Source organism: Dasypus novemcinctus, chromosome 18 (genome assembly GCF_030445035.2).
Source record: "Dasypus novemcinctus isolate mDasNov1 chromosome 18, mDasNov1.1.hap2, whole genome shotgun sequence".
Taxonomy (NCBI): domain Eukaryota; kingdom Metazoa; phylum Chordata; class Mammalia; order Cingulata; family Dasypodidae; genus Dasypus; species Dasypus novemcinctus.
The window spans coordinates 16,341,700-16,368,143 of NC_080690.1; the positions used below are offsets into that span (position 1 = coordinate 16,341,700).

Below are 26,444 nucleotides of genomic sequence, written 5' to 3' on the forward strand. Positions count from 1 at the left end.
GGCTCTGAGCTGAACCCTGCTCGCTCATTTTAAGAAAAGTAATTAGTTCATGTTTCCCTTGAGAAAACTCCGGGTTAGAACCATCTGTGGCTGGGCTTATTACTTCAGGGAACTGTGAGGTCTTGGAGGGTAGAGTCTCTGGGGTCCCTCTTTGCAGCGTCCACAGCAGAGGGTCTTATACCCAGAACATGAGCTCAATATATATCTGAATGTATGTATTTGAAGGTATGCACTTATGGATGGATGAATTGGTTGAATAATGGATGGATTGGCTGGATAAATACAGGTGAAGCAGAATGTAGGATAATTTGGCTATTCTGCACCATACCTTTTACCCCCTCCCCAATCTAGATGTGAAAAGGTTCTTTTCATCTTCTTCCATGAGATTCCACTTGGCTTGTTCCAGACTAGATATGCCTACTTGACTTCAGTTATGCTGGAACCCACCATTCTAGGCAAAGGACCTATTTGCGTTGGGTGCTAGAGAATCTCTGGAGAAGTTTATTAAAATACAGATGCCTAAACTTTATCCTTGCAGAAATTCTGATTCAGCAGAACTCAGGTGGGATCCAGAAGTTTAACAGTCTTCCCAGGCGATTCTGTTGTGTAGCCAGATCTAGGAGCCTCCATGGGTAGGAATGGCAACATGACAGCTTAAAACTGGAGCTGATAATTAACATAGGGTTATCGCAGCAGCCTTACCAGCTAGGGCCAGTGAAAAGCAGCAGAGGAAAAATTCTGAGCACGTATTAAATCACCCAGGTCAGCAGGGACACCTGGAGAGACTCTGTCACATCGCTGCCCCACATAATAACACTCCCTCATCCAACATTTGCACCCCTTGTGATGTTGTGCTGAATGAAAAAGGCATATGGGAATATCTGTGAAGGAAAAATACAAGGCTGCAGACTGTTTGGCTACCTGAGGAAAAACAACACCTTAGTTGACGATGCTACCTGAATAATCGGGAAGTGAGAGGCCCCTTTGGAAACAGAAGAGAAGGGCAAAGCTGCCCTTACCATTGAGCCACAGGAGAGAGGAAAACTTGGGTCAAAATGAAGACTTTAACTTGTCCCTAAAATTGAAAACCTGCTAAAAAAATTGAAATAGAACATTGGCTGAGTTTTTTGGATCAGATTCATTTTACCATTAGAAACAGGTGATTACTTTTCTCTTTTCTGACCCAAACAAGATTAGATTCAGTCATTTTTAAAAGAGAATGTGGTGGAATTACAAATTAGACTATAGGTCACCAGAAAATAGAAGGAGGGTAGACAATGGAAAGCTGAGGGTTAATCTGGGCAGAATTGGTAAAAAGGTTGCTTATAAATCTTTGGAAATGAATAGAAATGGTGAAAGCATATCATGGTGTTTGCAACTAGCAGAGCTATTATATGGGTATGACAGTGGTCGAAAGGGAAAGTCTAAGGTCATGTTTATTACTAGAAGGAAAGCTAAAAACTGTAACATGGGACTTTATAAGATAGTAAAACTTCATGTAAAACATGAATATGGGTGATATTGCATATATGACTGTTTTTACAAAATATAAACACAAATATACTAGAGAGAAGGAAAAAGAATAGCAGCTATGTATGGCAGGGGAAGCATTGAGAGATTGAGAGGTGATGAGTTTTGTTTGTTTTTTATTATTATTAATATTGGAATAAGACAGTGCTCTAAAAAGCCTGAAGTGATGAATGCACAAATACGTGATTATACCACCAAATATCATTGATTTTACTCTTTGGATGGATTTATGTTTTATTAATATGTATCAATAAAGTTTATTTGTTAAAAAATAAAAAGAAGAAAATGCATGGAAAACGAGGAAATTCAACATTGCTCCAAATCCAGAGCTACCAATATCAGAATCACTGGAGGAGTTGAAAAGAAACATTCCCTTCAGGAGTGTCAGAGCCATGTGAATGCCAGACACATACTTTCTCAGCAACTCTGCTTTGGGTTCAGCAGTTTCCTCATCATATTTTCATTTCAACTCTTGGGTATGAATTAAAGAAATCCACCACACACTATTTCCTGTTCTTCCTTCCCTGGAAGCAGTGTTGTACCAAAATAAAACCCCAAAGAACATGTCTGTATTTCAGTTAATATTTCATTGTTGTAGGTCAGATAATGTTTGCAGATGGAATGGAATATATTGACCATCCTCTGGAGTTTCTGTGCAGTACAGTCAAGGTCTTAAAGAAAACAAACATGACAGCTGTGTAGTAGTAGCCCCAGAGACTTCACTAGACCTGGCTTCTGGGAGTGTCCACTGTGGAGGGGGAAGTGGCTGCTGGCTGGAGAGAAAGAACCTGCAGATGTGTTTTGTTTGGCTCATACGCTGCTAAATGTTTTAAAAAATGAATGACTGAGGCAGATGCTGTTGATGCCCTGTCCATATTCCCTTTGACAAGAATGATGCTCCCATCCCTGACTGCTGGGGTTGGCTAAGGGCTCACACCTGCACCCTTCTCTGGATGTCACCCTTACCCAATGGGAGTTGCCTGGGAGGTTATGCCCTTCAGCCTCCTTGTCTCTGAGCGGGACAAAGTCTGTGGTCCAATTCATGCTCCAGAGCTCTCCAAAGGATCAGGCAAAGACTAGAAGTGACTTCTTCTGAAATCACACCTTTTTCCCTGGTTTTTACCACTGCCCTATCTTGCTTCCCTCACTGTCTTATAGTTTTTCCATAGAGCCCTCCTTTAATAAATCACCTCCTCAAGAATCACCATCACAGGCTCTACTTGTAAGGAATCCATTCAAGTCAGTCGCTAACAAAATTTGAGACTGCATAAAAATCCAAATTTCTGGTTTCTTTTAAAATACCAGATAATATGATAACACTGTCTTTATACTTCCACTCAGCATTACTCAGTTTGTCACAGCCCCCACTGCTTCATTATTTTTCACCCATGGCCCCCATTCATGTTAACTGTCTGGGGCCTATAGGTATCTGAGGATAGGACACCAGGTCTATGACAAGCTCTAGGAGACTGAGGGACCTGCCAGGTAAGCAAGCAGTCTCTGATACCCAGAAATGATCCATCTAGTTGGGAGGCAAGACATTCAAAGGTCACAGTTAAGCAATGGTGCAAAGCGCCATGTATGGGGAAGTACATAAGCTGGTGATGGGGATCCTTCCCTGCAGGATCCGGGATATGGACATTGCTGGACAAAGGAGAGTCCAGCCCAGGCTTGGGCTTCATGCTCGTGGACTGTCTGTGACGAAGAGCGTGCAGCGGCACCACGGGGGCTCTCTCAGCCGAAGAGCTGTGTCCTCCTCTAACCAGTGAGTGGGTTGTGGTGGCCCAAATCTGTTCAACTAGACTCTTACTCCTCAGACCCAGAATGTTGGACAGACAGATCCAGGGGACAGAAAAAACCAAACCAAACCAAACATGAAAAACAGTCAGTCCTCCCAGTGGCAGCACTCTGAGGAGCCTGTGGATTAGTTCCTGCTCATCCTTGAGGCTGTTCTGGTTTCCTGACCGGCTCTGAGCCTGGCTGGGGGTTAAGAGGGCAGGCTCGGGAGCCAGGCTGTCTGGGTGTGAAGCTCAGCTTTGCCCCTGTCACCTTCAACTACTTTCCCTCCCTGTGTTCCAGTCTCTTACCTGTCAAATGGGGATAAAACAGACCCTTGCTGAATTCTTTGAGAATTTTAAGTGTGTTCCAGCCTGTAAAGTGCTTAGAGCTATTTAAAAAATAGACATTCATTTACTGATCCTATACACATTCATTGCATGCCTAAGGTATACCAAGCACTGTGCTAAGCATTGCTGTGACTCCAAAGGTGAAAGAGTCAATTCTTGCTTCAAGGAACCGAGAGTCCAGAGGGTCAGAGTTAGGGACAAAGAAATGGGTGTAATTCAGGGCACAAGTGCCCCAACAGTGAGATGTGCAGAGTGGTTAGGGGCACTGACTGTGGTGCCAGATGACCTGTGTCTGAACTCATTTCTCCACTTTCACACCATATGGTGATGGTACTATTAGGATGGAACCTTGCTCACCTGATTGGTATGAGGTTTAATTGATGTAAGGAACTCAGCATGGGATTAGGGAAATTCAAATCAAAGCTACAATTAGATATCCTTTCACACATAGTAGAATGGATTCCATTAAAAAAAACAGAAAACAAGTTGGAGAGAATGTGGAGCGATATGAATGCTTATTCACTGTTAGTGGAAATGTAGACTGGTATAGCCACTGCATTGTTTGGCAGTTTCTATTGAAGGTAGAAATAGATCTACCATGGGACCTGGTAATACCACTACTAGGTATATACACTACTAGGTATATACCCAGAAAAACTGAAAGCATAACATGAATGGACATCTGCACACCAGTGTTCATAGTGACATTATTCACAATTGCCAAAAGATGGAAACAACCCAGGTGTCTATCAATTGAAAATGGATAAGCAAACTGTGGTATATACACACAATGGAATATTATTCAGATGTAAGAAGAAATGAAGTTGTGAAGTATATGACAACATGGATGATCCTGGAGAACATTATGTTGAGGGAAGCAAGCCAGGCACAAAAGGACAAATATTAAATGATTTTGCTATTATGAACTAAATATAATGAGCAAACTAATGGAGTTAATAGCTAGAATATAAGTCACCAGAGAAAAACATCAGTGCAGAATTGGTAAAAAGTTGTTTAAAAATGTTTGGAAATGAATAGAAATTGTGAAAGCACATCATAGGATTTATAATTGGTAGTGCTAATACATGGGTGTGATAGTGCTTTGTTTTTTGTTTTTCTGAGTAATGAAAATGCTCTAATATTGATTTAAGTGATGAATACACAACTCTATGATTATACCAAATGCCACTGATTGTACACCTTAGAAAAATTATATGGTTTATGAACAAAAAATGAAAGGGTGAGTTGGGTGAAAAAACCCAAATGTAAGATATGGGCTATAGTTAGTAGTAATACTTCGATGAAATTCTTTCATAATTTGTTACAAATATTTCACAACATGCAAGGTATTGGTGGTGGGGTGAGGTATGGGAGCCCTGTATGATGTTATGCTTGTTTGTTTTGTAAGTTCACAACTTTTACTATACACTTATTATTTATGTATGTTCACATATGATGATATACTTCAATATGTCATTTTTAAAATTAAAAAAAAGAAATTCCATATCACTGGAATTCAGAAGAGGGGAGACCAAGGCTGCCTGGGAGGGTAGGGGATGAAGAGTGGTACTTTCCGGTGGAGAAGAGTGAGGAATAAGTATCTGAAAATGAAAAAATATTGAGAGAACTTGAATTCCCTGGACACGAATGAAAAGTCTGTTGTAGCTGCAGCGTGAGTAGAGGCGCCAGATGGATGATGATGATGATGATGATGGTGGTGGTGGTGGTGGATGATACGATGACGATGAAGGACACAGAAGCAATGAGTTTGGAGTCAGTGAGGCCCAGGACTGGAAGCAGGCATGACAGGAAGGGAAGAGAGGAGCCACGGGGACAGGAGAGGAACTGATCCTCCTCTTGTCACTTTACTTTTACTGATCCAACACAACTCTTTCTCCTGGCATTGGGCAAAGGAGGTTGCCAAGTACAAACAGCAAATATAAGGGGAACATAGGAGACTAAGAGGTTCTGACTGTGGTGGCCCCCACTGGCACCTCCACTGTTCTCTGATTTCCATCCCTTCTTTCTAGCGAGCCACTCAGCCTTACTCACGGATAGGTCAGGGAAGTGGTAGTGGGAAGACAGTCTTGGGTTGTGGGGTTTCCTTCCTTCCTCCTCCCTCCCTCCCTCCTCCCTCCCTCCCTCCTCCCTCCCTTCCTTCCTTCCTTTCTTTCTTCCTTTCTTCCTTCCTCTGGCTCTACACATCAAAAATCTGTGATTTGATAGGCCTCTCACTTCTGTTTTCAAATGGAGCAGATTACAATCTTTGCTTTAAATCATATTAAAAGTGGGCAAATTCCTGAGCCCCTCTGGGCAAACACAAAGTCCCTGCCATTTTTTCTCCATTTATTGGCCTGGATCTGTGGCCTTACACTTGCTGGTCCTCCCACATTGGGAAGCAAATGACAGATGGAAACAGATGGGGCTGGCTCAGTGCCTTCCCTACCAGCACATTCTAGCTCTGCCACATGAGAAGGAAAAGCAAATTACAGACACATACCCATCATGGAAAAAAGTCTGCTTACCCCTCTGACATTATTCTGTTCCAAAATGCTTCCAAGTGGCCACCTGTGCTAAGGTGGAAGTTGGTGAAAGATAACTGAGGTAGCTGGAACTCAAATTATTCAGACCTTAGGGGAAAAAAGCCATATTTTCAAAGGTTCTCTGAAGGAATTGAAATTGGAGCTTCTGGAACATGGGTTCTCTCTGTGGGGTGCCCAGTGGAATCACCTGTTGCACTTTAAGAACAATAGAAAAGTGGGTCCTAATCACCAAGATTCTGAGGTGGTTGGCATCAGGATATTAAAAAGTTCCCAGTGTGATCCTAATGAGCGTCCAAGACTAAGAAGCACTGACCTAGAAGATGGTGGCAAGAAAGTCACAAAAATGTTGGCAAAACAAGCAAAAGTCCTAATTAAATAACTTCAGCCAACTCGAATCCATCACTTATTCTCTTCCAGGTACTGTGCTAAGCACCTTATAAGCTCTGCCTCATTTAATTTTCACAACAGTTCAGTGAGGTAGGTACTGTGCTTTGATTATCTTCAGAAGATAAAACTGAGAGTTAAATTATCAGCTGACTCCAAAGCTAATGTTTTAAATTTGCTGGTGATTCTACCCCATCAGTAGATGAGAGCTACCCTTTGGTCCCTGCCTAAATGCCATGCCCATGACAGTGACTCACAGAGCGAGTCTTTTCATTTTAACAATAATCGAACTACAACATAAGGAACACACAAAGCCAAGGACCTTCTGTTTTTCTATGAAGAAGAGGGACCCATCCCAGTTGTAATCTAGTAAAGGAAAAGCAAGACTATCGACCTTGTCCTTGTAGTGACTACCCGGAAGGAGTTTTGCTGCTAAGTGAGTCATGAAGGAAGGTAACCAAAATCAACCTTAAAGCTCTCCAGAACAATTTCTGTGCAGAATGCCCATTTCCAGAAAAGTTCCAGAAGGTGTCCCCACTGCTACAGGCTCTCACGCTGCCAAGCGGGTGGCTGAAATCTCTCTTCTGGGCAGCTTCAAAGCTCTTTAGAAACACTTTCAAAACGGGATGGTTTTTAAGTCATTTCTTTTCATGTTTGGCTTTCAGTAGCTAGCCTTGGGGGTTTTAATTAATATGAACATGTAGATAAATCAAATGAAATCTTTTTAAAGATTCAGATCTCTAAGTGAACCAAGCAGGCATAACCCTACGTCTGGCTCTGATATGCACTGATACTCCTCACTGATTGCTGTAGAAGTCAGCTTAGCTCACACTGAATCTCTAATATCAGACCTTCCACTGATATTGGAGACAGTGGGGAAATGCCTTAAAAAGGAATGAATTTATAATCAGGTAACTATATTCTTCTATAATAACATAAAACAGGACAAAAATGTTTATAACCCTCAAAACTGAAATAAAGGAAAACAGCGAGGGTTTTAACCCACAATTCATTTACCTATAGGGTAACAGATATTATTTTAATTCACTAAATTTAAGGCAATTTGGTAATGGCAGAGAACTAATTTAACAACAACAGCAACAACAACAGCTGCATGCATTGAGAGGACTCAGGAGTCCGGGGCGGCTGGCGCCCAGAAGCATGATGGGTGGAATGACTACAAGATTCTTCCTGCGAGTTGAAAGGAAAGTCAGAGTTAGGTGAGGAGCAACTGATTATCTTTGACATTTAGTGTGCTTAAGTGAGGCATTTCCTTCAACATGCCTTTGTGACTTGACAATGTGAAGCTTAACTAGTGACTAGAGATTGACTCAGCCCCATGATTCTCCTGAGGGTGCCCAGGAGCTGATGGGGATGGGGTGGAAAAAGGAAGGAGGGCTCACCCAGCATCTCTGCTTGTTAGATGATTTACATAAAAGTCAAGAGCTCCCTGGAAAAAATGGTTCTGCTGTAAAGGGTTTGAAAATCACTGAGCTAAATTATATGTATGTGAATAAATTGTATTTATTTAAAATTTTTGCCCTATAGCAAATGTTGTTAATTTATGTAATATATAATATGTAAGCATATATTTAGATTTAAGTATTATATTGTTACTTTAAGTGTATTATATACTCCACATATCTCAAGTCTACTTAAATAAATGCTATTCTTTCTCAAGAAGCCAAACAAAACCCAAGATCTTGTGCCCCTCCCCTCAGTCAGCCTTGCCTGAGGAATTTAGCAGGTATTGCTACTTCCTCGATGGAATAATGTCCCCAAACGGCTCAGCTCCTATGACGTAGGGCTGAGCCTGAGTTTCCAAACGTCTGATGTAAGGACAGTTGTTGGAGCCTTCGCCCTCCTGAATGGAAGCAGGATGCCTCCCCTGGAGCTTCTTCCTTCCTCCATTTTAAGGATGATTAGTTGAAAGCTAGTGATGAACCTTGGGGCAAAATCCTCAGTACTGCAGCCCCCGAGGAGAGGGGCAGCCCACAGTGACAGTCTACGCAGGTCACTAATACCTTGACCCTCCTGTGATAGGGCTGCAGTCCCAGAAGAGAAGTCAGTGAGCAGAGGGGACCAGGAGGCTCATCTGTAGCCAGTAAGTGCTCTGGGAGTCTCGCTTTGGGGTTTGAACTGAAGAGACAACTGAGGGTCCAAGCTTCTCTGGGGCTCAGCCAGGCCAAGGCAAATCCTGGCTTTCGCAGCCAGTTTGGGATGGGATCCATCACCAGAATGCCCTGTGGGGCACAGCCTTGGGCTGGGAGGCTCTCCACCCCTTGCAGCTCTCAGAGGCTGAATCAAGAATCAGGGTGGGAGCCTCTCTCTCCCCTGGGCCCTGCAGCCCAGCCCTCCAGGGGCCGCTGGCTTCTCTTCACCCTGCTGGGCGCCATTAGTATGCCACCGCAGGAGTCCTGCAAACGTTCTGGCCAGAGTTCTTCACTGTCCTATTTGGAATGTTGGGAAGTAGAGGACAAAGTTCCAAAGTATGGAATGAATAGTTGTTTTTTGTTTGTGTTCTATGAGTCTCTCTCTTTTTTCATTTAGCTTATTATCTCTTGCTGCCTTTCTCTCTCTTCCATTTTAGTCCATTTTTATCTAGTGCTCATTCTGGATCCTTCTCTGTGCCTCGCTTATTTGTAAAACCAGGATAACAATAGTGTTTCCTGAGTAAGTGCTGTATAAACAGGGAAGACGAAACAAAGTGACACCATGAATGCCTGGTCCAGAGTGAGTGCTTATGTGTCCGAGTGGGCCTTGCATTCTGTAAGCAGGTGGCAGAATTGTCTCTGCTATTTACCATCCGCACGGACAGTGAGGACGCTCATTTATCTTGGTGTTCCCCATAGCACCAGGCACAACATTTTAGATAGAGTATTCCGAAAAAGTTCATTTAAATGAAAAAATTACACAGTAGTGTAATGTGCAGAAAAATGTATGTTGCCAAATTAGCAGAGAGAGTGGTCAAGGCAGGGCTTTGCAGTCAGAGAACTGGAATCTGGGTCCATGGTGTGGGTTCAGGCTTTTTTAAAGAAGGATATGAATCCTTCTTCCAGGGTCGCTGTGTGAATGACACGAGCTCAGATGTGCAGCAGGCGTAGAATCATGCTTGGCACCTGATAAGCACTCAATTTTAGTTATTGCTGTGGGTCAAAATTGCAGAACCCTCCTACCATTGCTTCCAACAGTATCTCTTCAAGGAAGGTTTGGCCTTACACAGCTCTCTGTGTAAGTTGTAAATATTTCCCACTTGAGACATTTTCTTTGTGCTCCAGAAAACTGCTAAAGAGGTTTTTTCTCATAGTAAGGCTGTCCATACTGTATTGGTGGTCCTACTGTAAAGCTTCAAAAGCAGGCAGAGTCTTTTATATGAAAGATCAAACACTGCAGAACCAGAAAATGTGAAGGGGCCTGCTGAGCTGCAGCTCAGGGCTCCATGGTGACAGCCCTGTGCTGGGACCTGGTGGAAAAAGTCTCATTGAAAGTTGCTTTTTCACAGGCACATCTCTGGGACACTGATAAGGTAGACTTTTGACTCCTAAATGCCCTTCCAAGCAGCTAGCATATAATTTTATAACTATATGTCTGTGCCTTTGGTCCAAGACTAGCAAGGGAAACACAATGGGCCTTATTGGTCACTAGAGTGGGCATCTGTGCTCTTTGCTGCCTGGTCTGCATGCTTCCTTTCTTGGCCAGGTGCCTTCCATTTCCTTCTGGGAACTAGCCTGTATCTTACCACTGGGTGGGCAAAATTCAGATTTGGACACAGCAGACAACCAGAGCCAATGAGTTTCAGCAAAACATTTGTCAGGACTTACTTCTGGGAAACAGCCTCTATAGCCTCTATAGCTCTTCACCCTGGACTTGAACCTGGCACATGGAGAGCTGGAAACAGTGGAGCCACACTAACGATCTTACAACCCTGTGTGCAGAACCTGATTGAGACTGGAACCAACACAGCGGTGGACAGAGCCAAGAGACAGTGGGTAGATACAAGGTGTAGGTGACATGGTCTGAATCCTGGTTCAAACTGTGCCTGAAGTTTACCCTTAGACTTTTTAGTTACATGAATCTATACTTTCTTTTTTTTATTTTTCAGAGTCAGGTTTACTGTTGCTTACAACTAACAGATTCCTTATGATATGATCATTAATAGTGGATCCATTTTTAAAAGCTGATTTGTATTGGTAAAGGGTGGAAAGAATATGAGAACTCCAGATGCTGGCAGACTTGGGAGTGTGAGAGGTTGAATGATGGCCTCTCAAAATGGCCACATCCTAATCCCCAGAAGCTGTGAATGTTATTTTACATTGCAAAAGGCATATACACATGTGATTAGGTTAAGGATCTTGAGATGGGACAATTGTCCAGATTATCTTATAAACTCAATGGAGGTAATCACAAGTTTACCTCCATTGGGAGATGCTATTATAGAGAAATGAGAAGGTGTTGTGACTTCCTCAGCAGAGAGAGAGAGAAGATGCTATGCTATGGGCTTTGACGAGAATGGAAGAGGCCATGAGCCAAGGAATGCAGTTCTAGAAGTTGGAAAATGTAGGAAAGGACTGTCCCCTAGAGCCTCTGGAGGGAGTGGAGGGAGCTGGCACCTTGGCTTTGGCTCAGTGAAACTGATTTTAGACTTCCGGCCCCCAGACACTGTAAGAGAATACACAGATTTGTGTTGTTTGAAGCCACTCAGTTTGTGATAATTTGTCATAGCAATTATAGGAAACTCATAGAGGAGGAAGGATACCCCCACTTCCACTTTGGGCTGTGAAATCTGTCACCCTGACAAACTTGGCTCAGGCACAATGAGTGGGGGAGTTAGGGAAGAAAGGGGGCTGGGGGACATCAAAAATTGGCCTAGGGTGAGTTGCGATGCCTTATTCTGCCTGCCCTTTAATGACCCGTTTAGCTCCCTCACCAGGGCTGCTCTCCCTCTAACTCCAGGGCCCCAAATGTTTGCTGTTGTCTTCCATCCAAACTGTTCTCTGGGCAGTAAAAAAAGGAAGAAATCATGAGCATGGAAGCTTAAAGGGTTCCAAGAGGCGTGGGGCCAGTGAAGAAGAGGGAGGGCTACTTATGGAGGGGACGAAAACTTAGGCCAGCAAGGGGCCCCTGCAGCCCTCAGACCCCATGGGGTTCTCCCCGGATCCTGAAATGGCCAAGGTCTAATTTGAGTGGAAAAGATCTCAAAGCCACCTCTGGCTACTGCTTCTCAAACACACTGAGTATTAGTGTTCCAGGGGTGCCATGATGCCACTTCCCTCATGAAGCAATGGTCCTAACAGGGAGCATTTACTGCACGCGTCTTATGTGACTAGGCACAGGCTAATCTCTACAGGTGTGCACTAATTCACCACATTCCTAGGAAGGCATCATTCCTAGCCTCATTTCAGAATAGGAAGCCGAGGCACAGGGATGCTCAGCCACAGCCCAGGTCACGTGGGGGCAGGTGGCCAAGCACGAGTCTGACTCAATTGGCCATGCTCTTCACCAGCACCATGATCTGCCTGCACACAGCTGAGGTTTAAGGATAGACATCACTTGTCCCCATGGGACTCAATAAAGCCATTGTTATTTTGATAGAAAAATAATCACATGCCCTCTAGATATTTTTATTTTCTTGGTTGGGCCCTTGGGCAAAGCAAGGGGCTGCATCTAACCACGGGCTCTGGGGTTACCTGGTTGCATGGAGGAGTGGTAGGGAGGACAGAGGCTGCCATGGCCTGTCCAGTGTTTGCCTAAGATGGGGCTGTAGCCTTGATGACTGTGGCCTGTTATAAGAAAAGGATTTTCTATTCTTTATCAGAAGGCAAAGGCATCTGGGTCCATCATCTTGGTGCCTAAGGGCCCCATCTTCCAATATTTTAGGATTCTGGGGAAGGTTTCTCCTAGCAGCCCTTGGTACAAAAAGATGAAGGAGAGGAAGGAACACTTAGAGAACCTAAAAAGTCACTAGTGATTGCATGCTGATCATGTCCAGGAGACATAGGTATTCTATTAGACATATGTCATTTAATCCTCAGAACTCCTTTAGGATTATACATTATACCCACTTTACAGGCAAGTAAATCTGGGCCACAGGGTCACATTGCTTGGATGATAGAGTTTGGATTTGAATCAGCTATGCCTGATTCCACAATCCAGGACCTCAACTACCATTAGTGTATTACAACTTATAAAAGTCCCACTTCTGAAACAATGGAAAATGAGGGGTGTTGAAAAGACAGACTTCACCTTCTGAGCTTTGCAGCTCTGAGGCTGGGTAGAGCTGCTGGCCTAGCCAGCATCTGCTTTCTGACCCTGATGGTTTCCTCTCTAGTCTGGCTTCTTAAAAGTAGAGGCTGATTCAAGGGCAGGTGTTTCCTCATGCTCTTCATTTGTAGAGATGCCATGAAGCATACTATTCTTATCAAGTTGATGGTCAGACCACAGCGAGACAGACTCTCTGAAGTGATGCCCAGCTTTTATGTTTTCCTAGTTTCCTCATTAAACATACATGTGCGATGGGGATAGACTGTCACGTATTGAAGCCAATCTAGAACCCTGCCATGGACATGAACTCGCATGAATGATGAGCATGTGTTTCTAAGGCAATGATTGACTTTTCCTCTTACTGACAGCTTATTTAGCAGGCATGTCCATTTTACCTCTTTCTTTGTTCTTAAAATGTGGCATGAGGGTTGACTTGTAAAAAACGTATGCTTAAATAAGAGAGGCGCTTTAAATGTGTGAGTCAGAATTGCCTACAAAATGACACACAGCTGTGTAGGTGCATGCAGCTACACACACATTCACATGCATGCACATGTGTGCACACATGCCCCCACATGCACACACACATGTGTACACACATATGGCAGATGGGTGTGTGTTGTGCCAGGCAGGAATGTTGGGAGTGTGTAGACATCCTCATACTCTGCCTAATAAAAGGGCAAAAAACCTCTCTTCCTCTATTTTTCTTTTACTAACTGTAGGGCTTAGAAGAATTCTAATTGGAAAAGAAAGGTTAGTGTTGATATATCTGGCAAAAGTGACCTTTAGCCAGTGAGTGGTTATGTTTTCCTGATGGCCCACGGGAGAGAGCCTGATGGGAGGGCAGGTGGCATTTTTTTTCCTTCTATGAAATGTGTGCCTACCTATTCAAGGTAACATTTATGCCTTGAAGTTTTCCATTTGACAGGTGCCAGGGAACTGACAGAAAAGAATCTTAAACCAGTTATGAAATGATTCCCCGCTTGCTACAAATACCCAGTGGGAGCATTTGATTAAACAAAAATACTTTTTGAGACTGTACCCTGTGCTAATCACTTTGTGAGGCTCTGAGGATCCAAAGGAGGCAGGGCAGCCATGGTTGATGGCCTCACAGGGGTGAAGCGATGGCTGGCAAGATAGACCCTGAGCCACCATGACAAGTGTGAGGAGAGTCACCAAAGAGGTGGGGTGACTTATGCCCATGGTGGAGGTTCTTGCCCAGGGAAGGGCCTAAAGGAGGGCTTCTCCAGGAAAGGACATGTGAGCTGAGAGCTGAAGAGGGCGCAGGAATTAGCAAGGTGAGGAGCTGGGAAGAGTCTCCCGGTAGAGAGGGAGCAGATGGGCCAGAAAGGCTGTGGACAGGGAAGGGGAGCATGTGAACAGAAAGGAGGCCCATAGGGTAAGGGAGGGTCTGGAAGGGAACACAGGAGCAGAGCTGCTGAGTGCTGTAAGAGCAAGTACCTGTACTTTATCCTAAGAACCATGGGGAGTTTGTGACCTGGCTAATGAGTGAGTGTGTGAGTGGAAGCAGACAGCTACACTAGAGACTGTCATGATGGTCCAGGCAGGAGGCAAGGGTGGCTTGGACTAGGGTAACAGCAATGGAGATGGGGATGAGATGTTCTCACCAGGAAGAACAGGTAGAACTTGGTGATGGAGTTGATGGGTGGGGATGAGGAGAAGAAGGAATCCAGATGCCTCCCAGGAAGACAGTGGTACCATTTCCTGGGAGAGGGAGCCCTACAGGAGAGACAGGGAGAGGCAAGGGAGGTGATGAGGTTAGTGTGAGGCATGCTGGACCCAAATCACCTGGGAGATAGCCTAGAAGAGACATCGAGAAGGCAATGGCCCTGGAACTTAGCCGAGGGGTTTAGGCCATGATATATGTTTGGAAGCCTCAGCAACAGAGGCCACCGGAAGCAATAGGGTGAGTGCAATTGCTAGGAAAAGAGGGCCTAAGGTGGAAACTGAGTCCTAGTACTCCAGCAGAGCTGTTGCTGGCAAAGAGAACTGAGAGGGAGTGGCCAAGAGGGTAAGAGCAAAAGCAGGAGGGTATGGCATTAGGCAAGCCAAGAAAGGCACATGTTTCCAGAAGGAAGGGCTGGTCATAACTCAGCTGAATGCTAAGAGTTTTCATTCTTAAAAAATATGACTCCTTTACTCTCTTGATTACAAATCTTACCATTGCCTCCAAGAAAGAATCTAATTCCTTATCGTGGAATTGCAGGCTTCTCACACACTACTTCCCATGTACCTCTTCAGACTCATCTCCCATAACTCTCTTACCCCAGTGAAGTCTGCCTTCTAGCCCACTATGGTACTCTCTGCTGACTCTGTGGTAGGTGTATGTAATTTGTCTTTCCAGCCTCCTTTCTTTCATCTATCAGTTTTTGTCTAGAATCTACCCCACCCCTACCCCTTTCAGTTCATGTGGTTCTGAGATTACCACCTATAGAACTTGGTGTGGGGGCATATGGCCAGGCCATAACCAATAATAACCACACCCTTCCCTGACAGTGACCAATTAGTGTGGGGAACAGCAAATATTAAGTTGATCCAATCAGCGTGACATTAATGGGAGTTGTGGAACAAAGGCTTGGGCTTTTTTCCAGTAGATTGGAGTCTGGAAGGATATGGCCCCAGGATCACTGGCAGCCATTTGGTGAGGAGGAGGCCAACACATGAAAGTGAGCAGACATTGTTTGAGGTCTTGTGTTAAGTCAGACTGAAAGCCAGAATTAATCTGGACTTTCTAGTTATGGGGATAAATGAATTTCCTTTCCTTTGATTTTAATTTTTGCTTAGGGTCAGGTTTCCTCTCATTTGCAAGAGAATGAATCCTAACTAATACAGACATGCAATTTCCATTGCTCAGCATATTTCTCTGCTTCTCTATCTGGAACACTGAACTCTGACTTCTCGGTGAAGGCTTATCCCAACTCCTCTGGGCTCAGCTGTTGCTTCCTGCTCTTGGTCAGGGCCCAGCTTTCCTGCACACCTACCGTGAATTACACATCTGCTTCACTTACTAGGTTGATGGTCCTCAGGGCAGGGATCATGTCTTACTAACTGTTATATTTCCGATACCTCATACATTATCTGGTGCATAAGAGTCACTTATAAAATGTTCCCTCAGTGACTCTCTGATTGACTGACTGACTGAATAAATGAATTATAAGCAGAGGGGGAAATATTCTGTTTCTATATTTGGCTGTGGAAATAGCCTAAATATCGCCATATTCAATATCAAGAGATAGGAAGACATTGAAGAAAGGAATAAAAATGGTTAAATATGCTTAAACCAATGAAAAATTGTGTGTATCATCTTCAGTATTGGCCAAGTATATTTTCGTTATATAAATAATGTCATTATTTCAATTGTGGGAAGACCACTCAAAAATAAAAAAAATGGTTAAAGCATGTCCCTTGTTCCCAGATGGAATGAATTCAGTTAGCTGGGCTACATCAGAATAATTTCACAAAATCTGGTATTCAAAGCTTATTAGGTCAGGTTGGGTGATTTTTCCATGAATATTTTCAATGTTCACCATCTACAGAATTTCATTCCAAACCCAAATAGTCCAAGGCACTTAATGAGAAAGTTCTAATGCTCAGGCCTCAGGACCAGCTGCCAGCTTCAATGCTAGGCTAAGTCATTGTTAGATACACACGGAAGATATCCAGAGCAAACCGTCATTACTGTGGTAACAAACACAGGAAAGGAAAGGGTAGCTGTTGTATATAAAATGTGGCTTACTTACAGGAGGCACTAAGGAAAATAACAGTTAAGCACGGCCATTCAACATTCAGGTATTGAAAACTAAGTTGTCAAAAAATTGAATAAGGATATACATATATACCAAAGCCCTATTGTCCAGGTCACAAACAAGGCTTTTGAACCAGATAATAGTATTACCCAAGCTTGACTAGAACAGACTGTTCATATTTTTTAAGGAATCTTTTCAAAATTAAGCTAGATTCAGATGTACCTTCTAACTGAACTTGAATCTAATTTAACAGGAGACACTCCTCTGCACACAAATACTGCGAAGATAACTTTGTGCTTGTGGTGTTCACCACCTCCCTCTATTTTATACATTTCTGGGCCAGAACGGGAACAGCCACTGAAATAGGTAGAACAGGCAACAGGGAACTCAGAAAGGCATATCCTTGATGCACTGTCCTACTCAAATTTGCTTTGAGATGTGTTCTAAGATAACTGTACAAAGGCTTTCATTTTTTTAGTGATAAATGTCTAGTGATTCAGCAGCTTGATTCAAAATTAAAGCAGGCTTATGGAAATGGCGTCGTTAATCTGGTGGAGATTTGGGGTTTTCAAAGATCCTGTATTTGCCTTTGCTATGTAGGAACCTAGGATGGACCATACCTTCAAACTCTGTTACTTTTATCAGTAATTGGTTGTGAGAATTGAAAATATTCATGGAAGACCAGTGCACAGAACACAGGGAACCCAGTCCAAAGTCTGAAAGAGAAACACAGCAACCAGAAGAGAAGTCCTATGCTGGCAGTACCTTATCTGGTTTTCCACGCTGTCCACCAGGAAGGACCAGCGGAACTTTACCAGCAGAGGGCTGCTGTTGGTGATGGTAACGTAGCGAATCACCTCGGTGTCATTCAGGATACAGCCGAAGTCCAGCTCCATGGTCTCAAAGCTCAGGTTGGGGTAAAGCACTTCTCCACGCAGGTTCAGGCTGTCCACCTGAGGGTGCTCTACATATTTAATTGCCAGAATTTCTTCTGCCACCCAGTTGTTCAAGTCATTTCTGTAGGAAGGGTCAAACTTGACCAGCAGTTTTTTTTCTCCATTAATCTCCAGTTTGATAGGCTACAAACAAGATAATGGGGAATTGTCATTCTTTGTACTACTATACATTTCCAACCTGATATGTGGAACAGGGCCACAACAAAATACATACACGTATATATAGACTAAACATGTTAAAATGAAATATATATATATACACACACACACATATATAACTATATACACATAAACATATATATGAAATGTATGAAAAGGAAAGCAAGGAAAATCTTGAGAGGAATTATTTGAAGGAAGAAATTTTAGTAACAGGTGGGGGTGAAAGCACTGAGGAGTTGTAAAAGGGAAGGCTGTAATAACTAATTTCATTGAGAATGGTAGAGAACTACATGTTTGCATTTTCCATCTTCTTCCTCGGGTAGGTACCCTCACAGAGTATGTTTCATTTGCCTCTTGCTTATGTTTATTACCTCCTTTCATTTTTCTGTTTAAAGAGCTTAGCTGGTCTTTTCCCCAGCTTATGCTTGAATGAGACCTACTGAAGAATCAATGGAGCGGGCAGTTCACAGCTCCTACCACCTCCACACCAACTCTCCATCAGCTGTCTCTCTATACTGGAAGGCTGAACAATGTGGTACGCGGGCCTGGTTTCCCCTTTGTGCATCCTCTCTGACAGCTCGGCAGCATCGCTTGCCCCATGGCCCAGCCATATCCATTGGTGTCCTCATCCCAGCAAAGGATGATGTAATGGACTTTGTGGCAGTTTGAGATTATTTTATGAATCCCAGAAAGAGGAAAATTATGTTTGGAAACTAATCTATTCCCCTGGGGGGTGATACCCACTGACTGCATTAAATTTAGCCGAGGGGCCTTTGATTAGATTATTTGATAGGATTGCTTTGGATTTTTGATTTGACTACTACTACTACGTTAGTGGATGTGAATCAGGCTGAGTCCTTACCCTTGTGCTGGGTCTGATATAAACAGACACTCTCTCAGAGAGACACAGGAAGAGAGTGCTCTGCCATTTTTTATCCTGCCAAGTGACAGGAGAAGGCTCAAAGAGCTGAGGCCCCGGGGAGATGAACCATTTTGCCTGATAATTTACAGCTGAGACTGATAAAGGAGGCCAGAAAAGAAATAAGCCCTATGCCAGGAGAGAGAGGACTACTGGATCACTTAACCATGAAGTCTCAAAAGGCTGGGTCCACAGAGCTCAAGAGGAAAGGGTGAGCCCAGAGGGGAAGTTAGAGACCAGCCAGAGATCGCCTGCCATCTTGCTTCAACACGTGGCATCTGACTTTGGTGAGAAAGCACCTCTTATGGTGCCTTGAGTTGGACTTTTTACAGCCTTGGAACTAGAACTTTTACCCCAAAGAAACTCCCTTTATAAATGCCAACAGATTTCTGGTGTTTTGCATAGGCACCCCTTTGGCTGACTAACAGAGCCTTCTAGGGCTGCAGCTCCTTTCCTACAATTAGGGAATGCTGCATCCTGCTCCAGGCTGCTGGCCAGGCTGGCCTTGTATCTTCCTTCCTCAGCCAGGTTCAGATTTTTCAGTATTTGGAGATGTGCCTGTTCATTTGGGAAGAGAGGTTTGGCTATTTCCTTGCTTCTTTGAGTATGGAGTTTTGGTTGTATTTGGGGGAAAGGAGCTAAAAAATTTTACTGTCATTCCTAGGAAGGTACAGCTTTCTGAATATTGGCTTCATTATAGTGGGCAGGAATGAAAGGATTACCATAAAGAGCTTGGAGTTCTTATGCCATTATGATACTTTAGCATTTATTTATGACTCAGGTAAATTTTTCTGTATTCTTTCCTGTTTGTGCTCTTGAGTCTTTATATCTTTCTGCCTTGAAATTAGGCAGTATATTGACATTATTCATTTCCTTTATCACACATGCAACGCCCCCAAGTGCTTGCTGTGGCATCCCTCAGTCAAGTTACCTCAGGAACTAAGGGCAGCAGGGATTTATCAGTCTCACATATAAAGAAAGGTCCAGCTGTTGAGAGCAACACATTCACAGGCAGGGTTGAAATGTTCTTTATGAGCAAGGGCTGGTAATCAGGTTCCAGGACAGCATTAGGCTTCTGTGAAAGAGGAAAAGGAGGACCAAACAGAGTCAGGGTAAACACAGTAAATTTTTTGCAACAAAAGTCTCATATTCATTGTCAATAGCATAATTAGCAATTGCACAAACACACATATTTGAAGAAGTTAAGACAAATCATTTGTAATATATAGTGAGCTACTGAGACATGACCCTACATACTGCAGAAAACACAGATTAGATTTCTAACTTTCTTAGTGATTAGCCTGGCTGTGTCTGGATAGAACTGCTATAGAAATTTTCACAGTGTCATAAAGAAAGTCAAATAAATTAGTGATATGATCTTATGGAAAAATCCAGGTATCGTTTTGTCCTTATACAATATTTATTGCCATGCTTAAAATAGTCAGATTGTAAACATACTTTTTCTATATTGACAGGTGTTCATAACTATATCCCATAAAAATTTCCCACTTACACTGTGATAGTTGATTTAGAATCATCTTTTAGTCCTATTAAAGAACATTGGATTTTAAATTTTCAACTGGTGAAAGATTCAGAAATGGATCTTGAGGCAGAAGTTTCTAGTTAGACTGGAATTTCTCATGCTGCTGGTATGGCCCACTTTATTACTTATCCGCCCTGGATAGGGATCTCTTTAATATCAGCAGGATGTGACCAGAAGCCTTAATCCCTGACTTCCTTAGAGAAGTTCCTCCAAATTATTCTCTGTCTCAATGTGCTGGCTCTTTCAAAAACTCTAGCCTGTTCCCCTGGACTTCTTTGTTTTTGGTTTGCTTTTTCCTTGGACTGATTTCAGTTAAATCCTCCTGAGCCCATATTTTGATTCGACTCTTCTTCAGGTTCTTTGCCCAGCAGTCTTCCTTGCACTGTGGTTCCAAGCTTTGGCTTGGGATGAGCTTGGGTGAACAGCATCTGTTGGCTCTAGCTTCCTGCTAGCCCCCTGCAGACTCCCAAAGTTATTTCAAGGGTTGGGGCTGGCATTTACCATGTGTCATGGTAATAGAGATAGTGGACTCACCTTGCATTTACAGGTTACATACTACAGTTTGAGGAATGAAGCAGTGCTTTGTGCCTACAGAATAATGGGCTGTGTTAGGCTGGAAAAATGACCACCCAGTGACCTTCCCTGAAGGCTGCTGTGTCACTGCAGGTAATGTTTGAAGGGAAGAAGCCACACTTGGTTGGTTTTGGCAAGAGGCCATTTAGAGGTTAGTGATGAGAAGGAGCTGATGCACAGAGAACCTGTTCTATTTTTAAATGATCCCCTTTATCTAGGTTGTTTGTCTCCCCAAATATCAGCAGACAGAATATGCTGCTGAAACGTCATGAAGCAAACTGGCTGCTAGTTTCAACTGACCTTTTCAATCCCACAGAGATGTGGTTTCATCTCCGTGGTTTATGAATGGCACAATAATTATAAAGCAGATCAAATGTGAGGAAACAGTTATAGAAAAACATTCCCCATCAGCTGGGTTAGTATCATTATATTCTAATGAACTAAATCAGATACACAGCTTTGAGCTGAAAACAAGGAGACAACAGATAAGTGGGTGATACACAATTAATCTGAATACAAAGACCTAACAGATCCTTTGCAAACTCTGGGTAATGAAACTGCAGTTCTTCAATGTCCCTGATATGGTTGAAAACTGAGCAGGAAATGAACAATGAAAAATACAGTGGCAGGAGAGATTTCAAACTTTTAATATCTGGGGAAAAGGAGAGAAGGGCAAAAACTAATAGGTAATGAGTTGTGACTCAATCCATTTTTAAATTTCAACAAGAAGTTACTGACATACTCAAAATATTTTCATATTTTAATCTAGTGATAAAATCAAACAGTAGATATTTAAACAAGAATGATTTTTTTAAAAGAAAAAGGAGTAAGGATTTAAATAGAAAAAAGGACCACCCATGCACTTTTTTTGAGTTAAGAAAAATATCTAAGAAACCAAGCTGCATTTTATCATCTATTACAAGATCCTGCAAATAAGAGCTATTCAATAAATATTCAATGAATTACTAATTTCAAAGAAAATATTATACCACCGAATTTAATGCAGTTGTTTCTCATAAGTATCATTCCTGATTATTTAAAAAAGGAAGAATTTAACAAAACAGGATATAAACCTTAATAACTACAGCAGGAAGTTTGTAGTACTTTCTTTGTATGTGTTTCATGGAGTTTGTTACAGCCAATTTAGCATCCTGTAATTGAAACCTTCATCCTACTCTTTCCATCTTCACCACTAGTCTGGTAAGCCAGGAACCCAGCTGCTGTGTCTTTGCTATCTAGTATATTGTAGGTGCCTAACATACAGGAGGTGTCCATACATTATTAGTTAATTTGAATTGAACTTACATCTCAACTCCCCTGCTGGACTATAAACTAGTCCCTTACAAATGGTGGGTGTTCAAAAGATATTTTTTTACTGCAAGCAAAATATAATAGAATCTACTACCAGAGTAGACAGTCTTGAAAACTCTCCTGAAAGCCTGCAAGTCATGGAAGGACCCCTGCTGATTTCTCTGCAACCCAGCTAGGTATTGCCATAGCTAGTTCTTCTGCATGGCAGCATTGATCACACCTTGGACTCTGGCTTACTGCAGCCTTGGTCTTTCCCATGGACTGTAAGGTTCACCAGGAGGGCCTGTACTCACTGTTGCAGCCTGACACAGTGCCTGGCCCGTGGTAGGGCTTGGTAAGCATTCCACTCAGCAGCCAATGGGACTGTTTTAATGAATAGGTCTGACCATATCACCCCCTTTCCTGAAACCCTCCAGTGGCTGCTAAGAACAAAACCCAAAGTCTAGAACATACCTTCCAGGCATGCCCCGCATATCTGGTCCTTGCCCACCTCTCCAACAGACCTCATGCCATTCTTGGCTCCACTCACTATATGCCGTACAAGGTGGCGATCCAGTTCTTCATACTCGTCAAGCTCTTTCCTGACTCAGCCCTTCACATGGGATATTCCCTCTGCTCACCACCCTGCTCCCTCCCTGTCACCAGACTAACTTCTACTTTTCACTCAAGTCTCAATTTGAGGCATTTGCCCAAGGAAGCGGCCTATGACCACACATTCAGTGAGGCCATGTCTGCCAATACATGCTCTCACAGCCCCTTATACCTCTTCTTCATAGCATTGTTGCCATTGTAACTTAAGTAATTAAAATTTAGTAATGTGCTTAGTCTGTAACCTCAACTAGCCTCTTAGCTTTGACCACGTCTGTCTAGCTCATCATATTTTCAGCACCAGTACAGTACGCAATTCAGAAAGGACATTCCATACATGTCTATTTTGAACAGTAAATAATCTATGATGATGCCTTCCTGGGAATAGATCAGGTCTTACTGTGCTATCACCCTCACCTCTTCATTATCTCAAACCCTTACTGTGAACAGCAGACATTCCCATCTCTTCACTATTCTCTGCCTCTCCCATTTATTGCTTGCCCTTAATGGCCATAAAAAGTGATGGCCGTAAATGACCATGTAAAGAAAAGAGTATTAATCAAATAGTTTAAGTTGATTATTCTCAAGCAGTCATAGATTATCTACATAATAGCTTAACTGGTATCTCAGTTTCCTTGTGCTTTACGGGAATGGTAACAGAACCTACTGCATGGGATTACTGGTAGAGACCACCTGGAAAATATATGTAACGAACTTTGCATAATGCCTAGCTCACACAAATCAATAAGTGGTTGCTATCTTTATTATTATAATTATCGATAATTCTATTCCAACCCTTTCTAACCTGTGGTGCTTATTTTACCTACTTAGAACACAACAATTGAGAAAAACGCATTTTCAGTGCACTGGAATAACCCCTTCACTTTGGTCTTATATATCAGGAAAGATGGAAGCAGAATTTCCATAGCAATTTATATTTCAAAGGATTGTAGGATTAGGTTCAGAATTTTTACTTTAATGAGGACTAGCCTCTGAAGCTTGAGAAAACACTCGCCGGGTAATAGGCATAACAGGCTTTCCATTAATTTAGCTTCCAAAAGGAAAATGTGAGCATACTAACCCCCAGTTTGTGCACCCAGCCCTCCCCAGTACTACCCCGCTGACCTTCTCCAGTCGGTAGATGAGCTGCTTGGTGGAGAGCTGAATGAAAGGTGCTATAAACTCACAGATAATGGTCACAGTCATCACCAGGCTCTTCCCCTTGTGTGCCCCTATAATGGCATGGCACACTAGATTTTCTTTGACTACCTGCAGAGAAGATACACCAGCATATCTGGAACAATCACAACTTAAAAAACTTCATGACGCACTAAGAGCAAACTGATTCTCAACAGCCTGCTGGGGGACTCCAGGCAAGACTACGTTTTTCTGAACAGCACCTCCAAGGGATCCTTCTGTGTCACACAGGAAAAACATGATATTGGCTAAACACGACCTGGATAGATTTACGTTTATGTCTGACTGTTCACAGGACATAACGAATTTCCATTCAGTTCAACAAACATTTATGGGCATCGAGTACGCATCAGGAGCTGTGTTGGGGGCAGGCTGTATAATACAGGGATGAACAAGGCAGAAAAAAAAATCCTTCATGAGGCTTACAGGTCAATGGTAGTTATGTGATTTATAAAACTGGTAGGCAAAAATTTGCCTTTCGTACTTCTAGTATCCTTAAAAAGAATGCCAGAGAAACTAATATTTCTTTGGACCAAAGAGGCCCAGATTTTAGTAGGATAGAAGGGAGGAAAAGAGGATTTATACATGCTCAAGAGAGTGCTCACGTGTCTGATGTAATGAATTCAAGTCTCTTCTCAATTTTGTATGATAACTTGGAAGAGTATTTAGTAACGCTTCAGCTGAGCTTCCCATGAGCTCAGATCTAATGCCATTAAAAAATATGGTTACATATTGGTAGCCACACTGAATAGTGCACCTCTCACAGGCTGTGTGTGTCTTGAGATTAGGGGCTGCATTCTACTCCTATTTGCTCCCCTAATGCAGTGTTTATCATGATACCCAATAAATGTTGGCTATCCCCTGAATAGAAGAGAGAAAGAGTTTAATATTTACTCCATAATGGGAGATAATCTCTTAATTTGCACTGAAGATGTGTTTTACTGGAAACTTCTGAGAAGAAATAATGCAATTGAAATAAAGTGAATCTGTGATGCTGGAGGAGCTAAACAATGGACAAATTTTCCATCTTGTTTACTGGGAGACAAATTTCTTATTGTTTCATATTCCATGAGAAGAAAATTATATGACACAAGCAGGAGCTTAAGGAAGCATCATTTCTCATTCACAAAGCCAGCATTTGTGGGGTAGAAGAGACTCAAATCAGTTTGCAAGTTTTTCTTTTACGTTTTTGATGGTTTCCAACCTCCATGAGTGAATAGGAATAAACAGACACATGGTTGGGATCAAGAAAACATTTAAGTAGAATGGTGAAAATGTAAATAAGAGCAGAAAATCAGTTGCTGAAGATTAACGCAACTCCTTTATTAATACATAAAAAGATGATAACTATCAATGTGATTCTGTTGTGGTCAGGCAGAGAGGAGAGAAGCTGGGGATGTTCCAATACCTGGCTAGGAGAGGCAACCCAGAGAGTCAACAAAAGTACTCTTTTGGAATAAATATTAAATGAATACTGCTAAGTATTAATAAGAGGATTAGCTTTGGTTGAAAACAGATGTGACCCTACCAGAGACTTTCTTCTGGGTCACCACTGATCCTGGGAATGAGGACCTGCTTTAACTGGCCCTTGAAAGTTGGGCTCATAGCAGGTATAGAAATAAACAGCAAACTGAGCAGAGCTGGACGCTGAAGGCAGTGGATGCTGCCATGGTAACTGGTGCTGCCCAGATCTTTTCTTCAGATGAATGTCTAGGGATCACATAAGAAATGTCTACAGCAAATCTTCAATTAGGAGAAAAACAGCTTCTCTTACCCTGGGAGTAGCAGAATAGCCTTCAAGTACCACGTCCATTGTCTGGCCTGGGTACAGCTCCATTCTGACAGGGTGGAGCTGAAATACAGGGCTCTGTGAATCTTGAGGCTGGCAGACATTGGGCTGGGGCTGACCATATGCCTGGCCCTTCCTAGCCAGGCCCTTCTTGCTCTGCTTTTGCTGGGGACAAAAATCATCATTCATCCAGAACAACTGTTGGACCCGACGTCCCTTGTTGGTCAACTTGAAACGGTAATAATATGTGTCCTGGCTGGAAAAGAGGAGGCAGGTGTTAAGAGGATTCAATTTAGAGATTATCTGTTCAGCTATATACCCTGAGGCTTTACATGCTTGGAAGTATTTAAAAAATGCAGAACATAAAATCACTTTAAAAAATGTGGGAAGACAAAATCACAAGTCTACTTGGAACCACCACAGTGATGGGACAAGGTAGCATCTACTCATAGAGACATTTGTCTTGGAGTCAGGGCTTGGGTTTTGTCCCAGAGTTGCTGTCACCAGCTAAGAGGCTATAGGAAAGCTTCCCCATCCACCTCCATCCTTTCCCAGAAGGTCAAGAGCATTAGAGGACACGTAGACACAGTTCATGTGAAAGTCACCCGAGTTTGTGAAAAATGGTTCTGAAGAGTGAAAGGAAAGAGAGAGATGCACTGCAGAAGCAGCATTGTTCAGATTGCATTGGGTAAGTCTTTATGGACTGAGTGAAACTGTCCTGTATCAGGCAAGTCTGAAGGGAATTTTGAAGACAAATAACACATAACCTCTAAGGCTTACTACTGCAGGTCAGGGAGA

The 26,444-nt window shown here is 42.7% G+C and overlaps 1 protein-coding gene across 3 annotated transcripts in view; it reads right to left on the bottom strand.

Moving 5' to 3' along the window:
• Positions 1-26,444, bottom strand: part of HYDIN (HYDIN axonemal central pair apparatus protein) — a 516,844-nt gene that overhangs the window by 188,837 nt on the left and 301,563 nt on the right. For all 3 annotated transcript variants that reach the window (XM_071209089.1, XM_058279757.2, XM_071209090.1), the window contains 4 exons: positions 25,632-25,902; positions 23,786-23,929; positions 19,577-19,720; positions 17,377-17,690 (listed from right to left, as the gene is read on the bottom strand). In XM_071209089.1, coding sequence (XP_071065190.1) covers positions 17,377-17,690; positions 19,577-19,720; positions 23,786-23,929; positions 25,632-25,902 — 873 coding nt within the window. The remainder of the gene's footprint in view (positions 1-17,376; positions 17,691-19,576; positions 19,721-23,785; positions 23,930-25,631; positions 25,903-26,444) is intronic.